Genomic DNA, 9,089 nt, shown 5'->3' with positions numbered 1-9,089 from the left:
ACTATTGTCATTACCGTTACAGTTGTCGTTACTGTTACTGTTAGCGTTGTCGTTCCCTTTACCGTTGTCGTTACCGTTACCGTTACCGTTACTATTCCTGTTACCGTTACTGTTCTTGTTACCGTTCCTGTTACCGTTCCCGTTACGGTTACCGTTGTTGTTACCGTTACCGTTAACATTATCGTTGTCGTTACCGTTACCGTTGTAGTTTGCGTTACCGTTACTTTTACCGTTACCATTGGTGTTAGCGTTACTGTTGTTGTTTCATTACTGTTACCGTTCCTGTTGTTGTTGTCATTACCTTTACCGTTGTCATTATCGTTATCGTTACCGTTGTCATTTCTATTACTATTACCGTTACCGTTGTCGTTACCGTTTTGGTTACCGTTTCCATTACCGTTACCGTTATTGGTTTCGTTACCGTTATTGTTACTGTTGTCATTACCGTTACCGTTGTCGTTACTGTTACCTTTACTGTTGCAGTTACCGTTATCGTAGTTGTTATCGTTACTGTTATTGTTGTTGTTACCGTTATTGTTGTTGTTCCGTTACCGTTACCGTTCTCGTGGTCGTTGTCGTTACTGTTACCTTGGCGTTATCGTTACCGTTGTTGTTCCGTTACTGTTACCATTACTGTTACCGTTGTTGTTACCATTACTATTACCGTGTTGTTGTTGTCATTACCGTTGTTACCGTTGTTGTTGTCGTTTTGTTACCATTGTCGTTGCCGTTACTGTTACTGTTATCGTTGGCATTACCGTTACCATTGTCGTTCCATTATCGTTACCGTTGTCATTGTCATTATCATTACTATTGTTATTACCGTTACCGTTATCATTGTCATTACCATTACCATTACCGTTATCGTTACTGTTGTCATTACCGTTACCATTTAAGCGTTGAGAATCATAGACAAAAAAGTGATTTGTCAGGGTCAACTTTCATATTTGTTTTGGTTTCGTAGTCATATGTACTACTAGAGAGTTTTTATATTTTCGAGTTTCATTTGATGTAAAAGTAATGTAAATCTTTCCCTTCCACCATTAGTTTTTTTCTCTATTATCCATCATTCTTGCTCATAAGACTAAAAGTTAAAAAGTTAGGCATACGAAATAATATTAAAACTGATACTTGATACCTAATACCTCTTACTTGATATCTAATACCTGATACAATCGTTATCGTTATCATTACCATTATCGTTACCTTTATTGTTACAGTTACAATTACTGTTACTGTTATTGTTATCATTATTGTTACCATTATCGTTACTATTACTGTTACAGTTACTTTTATCGTTACTTTACTGTTACCATTATCGTTACTCTTATCGTTACCGTTATCATTTCTGTTATCATTAAGTTACTGTTATTATTGTCGTTACCATTACAGATGTGTCATAACCCATTTAGGTCAATACTAACGAAGCTCTGGTAACTAATTTTATTTATGTGTTGTTCTTTAACTTCTGCTGTTTGAGTAAAGGTTGGAAAGCCTCATCTGGAAATTCGAGGTCCAATTGATTATTTGGGCGTTAAGATTCATAGACGGGAAAGTGATTTGTCAGGTTAAACTTTCATATTTGTTTTGGTTCCACGGTCATATGTACTACTACATAGTTTTTATATGTTCGAGTCCCATTTGATGCAAAAGTAATGTAAATCGTTCCCTTCCGCCACAAGGCTTTTCTGTGTTATCCATCATCATTGCTCATAAATTAAACCTGATACGTTATACCTAATACCTCTTACCTGATATATGATACCTGATATTATCGTTATCGTTTCCATTACCGTTACCGTAAACCCGATATCCTAAACCATATACCATGTACCTTATACCTGATACCTAATACTCGATACCCTACACATTATATCATATACCCCCAAATCCTAAACCACAAACCTAATACCTTAAACCTGATACCATAAACCATAAACCTAATACCATAAACCTTAAACTCGTTACCTGATGCCCTAAACCTGATACCCCAAACCCAATACCCAATACCCATATTTGATCCTCGATACTCGATATCTGATGCATGCTACCTTACCCAAAACCTGATACTAATTCCTACCATCTACCTGCCACCTGCAACCTGCAACGTACTACCTGTTACCTATTACTTGTTACCTGCTATCTGTTACATGTTACCTGTTACCTTCCTATTTGTTACTGATAAGTATCTAATTTCAGTAATATTTCATATTAAAATAAAGGCTTTTATGAGTATTAATTGCTAAAATATATATAAAATAATCCTTAATTTTTGAAATTTTTACCTTTTTACATATTTTATGATCTTTATTTGAATAAGAATATTTTATTTCCAAATTTGATGTTAATTTCATATATTTAGGGAAGAATGGAGAAGATTGGGCTAAAGATGAATAATATAAGTTAAAAGGAGAAAGCTAGAAGGTCCCAAAACGCACAAACGCATAAAAGCACAGAAAGCCCAAATTAGCATTAGAGCATCTTACTCAAGCGAGCTATATCTCACTTAAGCAGGAAAGCGCCAGAACCTTTGGGCCATTTTATGTTTTAATCAACAAGCCCATTAGCGCGACACAAGAAGTCACCTAACCCTAGCAAATTAGGTTAAATAGGGGGCTTGAGGCTCAACCCTAGTGTGCAATATTGAAAGGAAAATACCAATGAGTGACTTGTAACCCAAATGGGAGAATAAAAGGTGCTAAAAGATGTGTGACTAATTCTGCCTAGTGGATTTGGGAGTAATTTGTTCAATCTCTTATGTATGGAGGTGATATTTAAATATGATATAATATTTTGTTCTTGATTGATTATTGGTATTGTATTTTTTTTTCTAATGCTTGATATAGAATCTTAAATTTGATTGGAAAATATTTTTATGGTTCTTACCTAAACAATAATACTTAACATATTTGAGTGTTATGAATAAATTTGAAATGTTAATTGTTATTAACGTCTGAGCTTGATTCTAAGTTGTTTTTATAAATATGTAACGATATTTAGGAAACATATTTAATAATTTTATATGCGAGGAATTGATATAAATGAATTTAATACGGACATCAATTTCAATCAAAGAACATAATGTTAACATGTTAATCAAAATACATGAGAGTGAGAAAGATGAAACCTAATCCCTATTTTTACAACTTGAAGCAACCAATTGTTTGTGTGTTTTCTCATTAATCATCGCCAACATAACACTTTCAACACACTTTTTGTTGTTTTGTTTTATATTTAGCGAACATTGTACTTGATAATTCAACTGCTCCTTGTGAGATCGATATCCGTCTTTAGGAACAAATTATTACTTCTGACAATGCGACACACTTGCTGCTACCTTCTAACTGCTACGTGTTACCTACAACCTGCTACCTTCTTCCTGCTACCTGCTACCTGCTACTTGTTACCTGCTACTTGTTACCTGCTACCTACTAGTTGTTACCTGTTAAATGTTATGTTACTTGTTACATGTTATGTTACCTACTATGTTACCTGCCATCGGCCACCCGTTACATGCTATTTTTTACTTGTTACATGTTATGTTACCTACTACACATTATGTTACATACTACCTGTTATATGTTAACTGCTACCTACTATCTACTATTTTCATTCTATTATTTGTTACTTACTACATGTTATCTACTATCTGTTATCTGTTACATCTTACCTGCTTATCACCTGTCATTTGTCACCTGTTTATATTATTTAATTTAATTATATATATATATATATATATATTTGTATTGTAAATTTATGAAGAAAGGAAAACATTAATTTGCCTTCAAGATGTTTTTCTTTAATATAAATTACAACGTAATTTACATATAAATTTATCACAAAATTATGAAACATAGATATTCATAAATTTATAATAAAATTTATAAAAATATAAATGCATCTTAATATTTAAAAAATATAAATACAAATAAGTTTACAATAAATTATAATATTATAATATAAATTTATAATTTATAATTTATTTTAAAAAAATACAAATATACATACTCTTTCATTTTAATTTGAAAAGGTTGTTTTCACTATTTTTATGAAAAAGCTTGTCTAAATAAATTAAAAGAATATGACCTTTTTAAAAAATAGTATTGTCAAAAGATTAATCAAATCAAATATGCTCTTCATTGATGTTACTTTTTATGGGTTGAAGATGAGAAATGCAGTAAATTATGGTAGTTAGTATTTTTTTTTTAAATGTTACTTAACAATTAATATGATAATCTTCGGTGACTTGTATAATTAATTATGTAGACACTAAAATTCAATATCTAAATGTTAATTAATGGAATATAAAATTCATTTCTTTTTTTTTATGCATCTTTCCTCGTTCTCACTCACTCGTAATTAATTTTCTATTAATCTTTTCTTACATTTCACTCATTATGAATTAATTTCAAATAATTGAAGTATTTTACTTTAATTGACAATTTAATTAATTGACTCTTCTAGGCGACACGAACCATGACCAAATACAAATACGTCACCGTATTTGTCACGTTTCCACGCGATTTTCATTCAAAAGAAAAGAAGCACAAATAAGCGACGCCAGCGAGGTTGCATTTAGATTTCGATTCCTTCGTGCTTCCGATTCTTCTGAAACTCCAGGTGAAGCTTCCACCCAGGACCTATCTCCGGCGGCATCTCCCCGATCTCCGGTGAATCTCCGGTCCTCATTTTCTTCCCTCGAAATGAATCCCGAGTAGTACGTTCATCTGTTCCCTTTTCCTTCGAATCGTGTATGATTTGAGTGAAGTTTGTTCCTTTTTCGCTTTTTATATGTTCCATACCAAAAGAGTATGTGGGGTGGGAGTTAAATTGGAGAATATTTGTTTGGTTCTGTCAGCATCAAATACTGTTGCCGTGAAACCCTAGATTGATGTGTTTTTATAAATTTTGATCCGCTTGGTATATTTTATCCTTTTATTTTTGGGGGATTGTTTTTCAATCATGGGTTCCAATTCGTTTTTTGTGATCGCTGTGTTTGTCTTTATGATTGATTTTGAAGTGCGGAGTTACCGTGGTCTTGTTCCCTGTTGATTTCTAAGAGTCGTTTGAGTTCGTATGATTCCATTTTTCCTTTGCCCTGATCAATACCTGTCATCACAAACTGAATTGACAATTGAACTGCGCATACTGTTTGGTAGTTTTATTTGTGTTTTGCATGATTTGAGTAGCAGCTAATTGGGAGAATCATCAAATTATGTTAAACATGTGAGCTTAGAGGAAAAGGGAGAGGTTATCTACAAGGTTGTTAGTTGTTAGATTGATATGGGAGTTCACTTCTCACATCGGAAGTATGGGATTTGGATTGGTGCTTATATGGTGTTGGGCTATTCCATTTATTAGATAAAACAACAATAAGGGAAAAAGAAAACGACGCCTTGTGTTATATTGGTTTATAGATCTTAATGAATCGAGACAGTATGATTGGTTTTCAATTTAACTGTTATCTAAATGTTTGTGTGTGAAAGAGAAATGGTTGCTTCCGTCTCTGATGCATAGTCTATTATAGGAGACAAAAGTTAATATGATGTGGTTATTGTTTGCAGTGATTATCTGTTCAAGCTCCTTCTTATTGGAGACTCTGGTGTTGGTAAATCATGTCTTCTTCTGAGATTTGCAGTAAGCTGTCAACCTTTTTTATACTACTTAATTATTGTTACTACTACTCTTTCGGTTACATCTCTTGTCTAAAGAATAATACCGTCCATTGCGTTTGCTGTAATTAAATATGGTAATTGGTAACAAACTACAACATCTTTATAAATGATAGCTGATTCCTTGTTTGAGGTTCTAGTTCTGTTGGAGCTCTATAATACCTAAAAGAAAAAGTGAAATATTGAATTAGTGGACTAGCCTTTACTTGCTATGTGTGTAAGAACATACGTTTTCCCCATATATAGAATGGTCACAAATATTTATGGTTCATCATTTACCGTATCATACATGCTTTTAAGAAATTATAAATAAATAATACCTTTTTGTTGGGTACTTTGATGGGAATTTGATAACTGAGTAGAAAAATATGGAGATCGAACTCCTTATAAGCAGAGTTGCCCTCTATTATTGAGACTGAAAATGCAGAAAAAAGAAGGAAGATTACAAAGTAATTCGACACTGCAGATGCACTGAATCCCCTTTTCATAACCTATTATTTCCTGTTGGATTATGCTGAAAGTAATGCGACCACCTGTTGTTGGTTTTGGTGTGATTTGAACAAGTGAAATTGACTTTTGTAGAATGTCTAATAAAAAAATAAACGTGGAAAACAGAATTATTAACCTGTTTTGGTTCATTAAGTGGTTATGTGAATTTCACTAAACTGGCAAATGCCGAAGCATACAGCCAATGTCATGAAATATTTCTGTCATTTAGTCTACTTTTTAGAGATTGTGATTGTTATACTCATCTCACTTTCTAACTTACGTAGCTTCACGCTGCATGATGGTAGCCCTTGGTTCTTCAAGATGGTACATTGTAGCTTAATTGAGTAATTTGGATTAACTGTATAAAAATTTCTATATTATGTTACAGGATGATTCATACATAGAGAGCTACATAAGCACCATTGGAGTTGATTTTGTGAGTACAATACAAAGACTACAAATTTTTAGCTAGAACTGTTTGAAGCATTGTCTAAACTCATTTCATGTCAAATTTTGTAGAAAATACGTACAGTTGAGCAGGATGGAAAGACCATCAAACTCCAGATCGTATGTATCTGATTGACTTTGTCCTTTATCTATTGATATTAAGTTGTCAGCGAGCTTGACCTATCATTTTTCATTGTTTTGTTGGACAAATATTTTTGCTTTAAGTCATCATGTTTCTGCACCATGTGGATTACCAAATTTCATAGTTGTATTGACAGATTTTTCTCCCTTGATTTTGATCTGTTTTGTATCTAGTGGGACACAGCTGGGCAAGAACGATTTAGGACAATCACCAGTAGCTACTACCGTGGAGCCCATGGGATCATTGTGGGTGATGATTTTCTTGGCATGTGCATTTAGATATTGATTTCCCCTTTGTAGGTGCATCCTTTCCTTGCATACTTTACTGACTGGTTCCTCTGGCAGATTGTTTATGATGTGACAGATGAAGAGAGTTTCAATAATGTGAAGCAGTGGCTCAGTGAAATTGACCGCTATGCAAGTGATAGTGTTAACAAGCTTTTGGTTGGCAACAAGTGCGATCTGACAGAAAATAGAGCTGTGTCATATGATACAGCTAAAGTATGGCTTTGATGCACATCCCTTTAATTTTTTTCGGATTAAGCTTCAAGATTTTGTTCACACTTAGTGCTGTCGCCGAGTGATATTACTCTTATATTACTTTTTGGGCTACCCTTACCCTACCTTTTTATATTTTTATCTTTTACAGGCATTTGCAGATGAAATAGGCATACCTTTTATGGAAACAAGTGCAAAAGATGCTACAAACGTTGAACAAGCTTTCATGGCAATGGCTGCTTCAATCAAGAATAGGTATACATTCCTGACTGTTTCTAACTTAATGGATATTCAAGAAAATTCCAAAATTTTAGTGCGACTTGATGGCCTTAGAAGCAGGCCCAAGAAATAGTTGTTGCCTATCTACTCTAATGAATAATTATACTGTAGCTCATATTCTTTACATTAGAATACAAGCAAACATATGGTACTCGACTATTTTTATGTCTATGCTGGAATTCTAAGCATTCCAATTTAAGCCATACCTGCACTTACCTTGACTGAATAACTTGGTCCCATATTGTAAGGAGGTTGACTAGGTCAGGCAAAAAGCCATGGCCACTTGACCCTGATGAAATAATTTTGAAATCCAAATCTCCATTGATAGTTTGAACTAAGATTAACCCCAAGGACTAAGAAGCTCCCTTCCATGTATTCAAATGCTACTACCCAAGGGAAGGGACACTCATAAACTTGTCAACCTGTAGTAGAGTCATGAGAGAACTTGACTTTTCCTATTCAGCTATGTAATGTCAATGTTCGTCAACCTGTAATTAAATGGTGGAGCCATCCATCACATTGCCATGTGATGTTTTTGTTTTTTTCCTTTAAATAAATAGCTTATGAAAAATGTATATGAACAAGTAATGGGTATAAAACTATATATATTAATTTTATGCTTTACCTTTCCTCTAATTTCCTAATGATGATTTAAGTATAAAAACAGTGATATATAGATCATATTCATAGAATTTTTCTTGTCAGGCTGTTAGTCCTTCCAAGCTAATCTGATGGTAAATTTCTTTATTGTGTGAACATAGAATGGCAAGCCAACCTGCAAATAATGCAAGGCCTCCAACAGTCCAGATCAGGGGACAACCAGTTGCACAGAAAGGTGGATGCTGCTCTTCCTAACCACAAGTAATTCAGATCCATTTTATTTTGGTCACTTCATGTAATATTTTTTTAATTTCACTAAATAGTGGACCGATGTCAGAATTTGTTTGTTGGTTTGAAACTGACCTAGATGACCATTCTTTGAATATACTTAATGATGTGGCTTGTGCAAAGTATATATTTTCCTACTGTTAAATATATATTACTAAACCATTTGGGACTACTACTTTTTGTTTATTCTGTGTGTGCTGTCATAGAACTGCATGAACAATTTGTTGTCATAGACCCGTTATATCCTCTGTTTCGGCTATATTATACTCCTACTCCACATGGCTACCGAAATAAATATTAAAATACTAGTATACACTATTTTTTTTGTTTGAAAATGATGTATAGAACTTGAATTGAATTTACAGAAGAGGTTTATATCCTTCTTTTCATAAGTTCTTTTTATCAGGATTCTATAAATCTTAATTAAATAAGAATAAATGCTGCAATGAGTTTTCTTTTAGGCTCATTCATTTAAAAGCTAATGTTTATTTATTTTATAATAATTATTTTAACATATATACGTGATTTTCTTTATGACTCTAACAATGAGTTATTATTTAAATATGATAACTTCGTAGTTAAGATTATGAATAAGTTATTATTTAAACTCATTAACGTACAAACATTAATTCCAACAATTTAAAGTAATATTAATTATATATTTATTCACAAGAT

At 33.0% G+C, this 9,089-nt stretch overlaps 1 protein-coding gene across 1 annotated transcript; it reads left to right on the top strand.

Annotated features, from left to right (window-relative positions):
• The first annotated feature begins 4,477 nt into the window (after nt 1-4,477).
• LOC137823376 (ras-related protein RABD2a) lies at nt 4,478-8,586 on the top strand. The gene is made up of 8 exons (XM_068628483.1): nt 4,478-4,717; nt 5,565-5,637; nt 6,550-6,597; nt 6,681-6,728; nt 6,924-6,995; nt 7,095-7,250; nt 7,399-7,502; nt 8,288-8,586. The coding sequence occupies exons 1-8, from the start codon at nt 4,704-4,706 to the stop codon at nt 8,379-8,381; spliced, it is 609 nt and encodes a 202-aa protein (XP_068484584.1). The 5' UTR covers nt 4,478-4,703; the 3' UTR covers nt 8,382-8,586.
• Nucleotides 8,587-9,089: the final 503 nt, after the last annotated feature.

Source organism: Phaseolus vulgaris, chromosome 8, assembly GCF_051622355.1.
Source record: "Phaseolus vulgaris cultivar YP4 chromosome 8, ASM5162235v1, whole genome shotgun sequence".
Lineage (NCBI taxonomy): Eukaryota > Viridiplantae > Streptophyta > Magnoliopsida > Fabales > Fabaceae > Phaseolus > Phaseolus vulgaris.
This window is presented reverse-complemented; position numbering and strand designations above follow the sequence as displayed.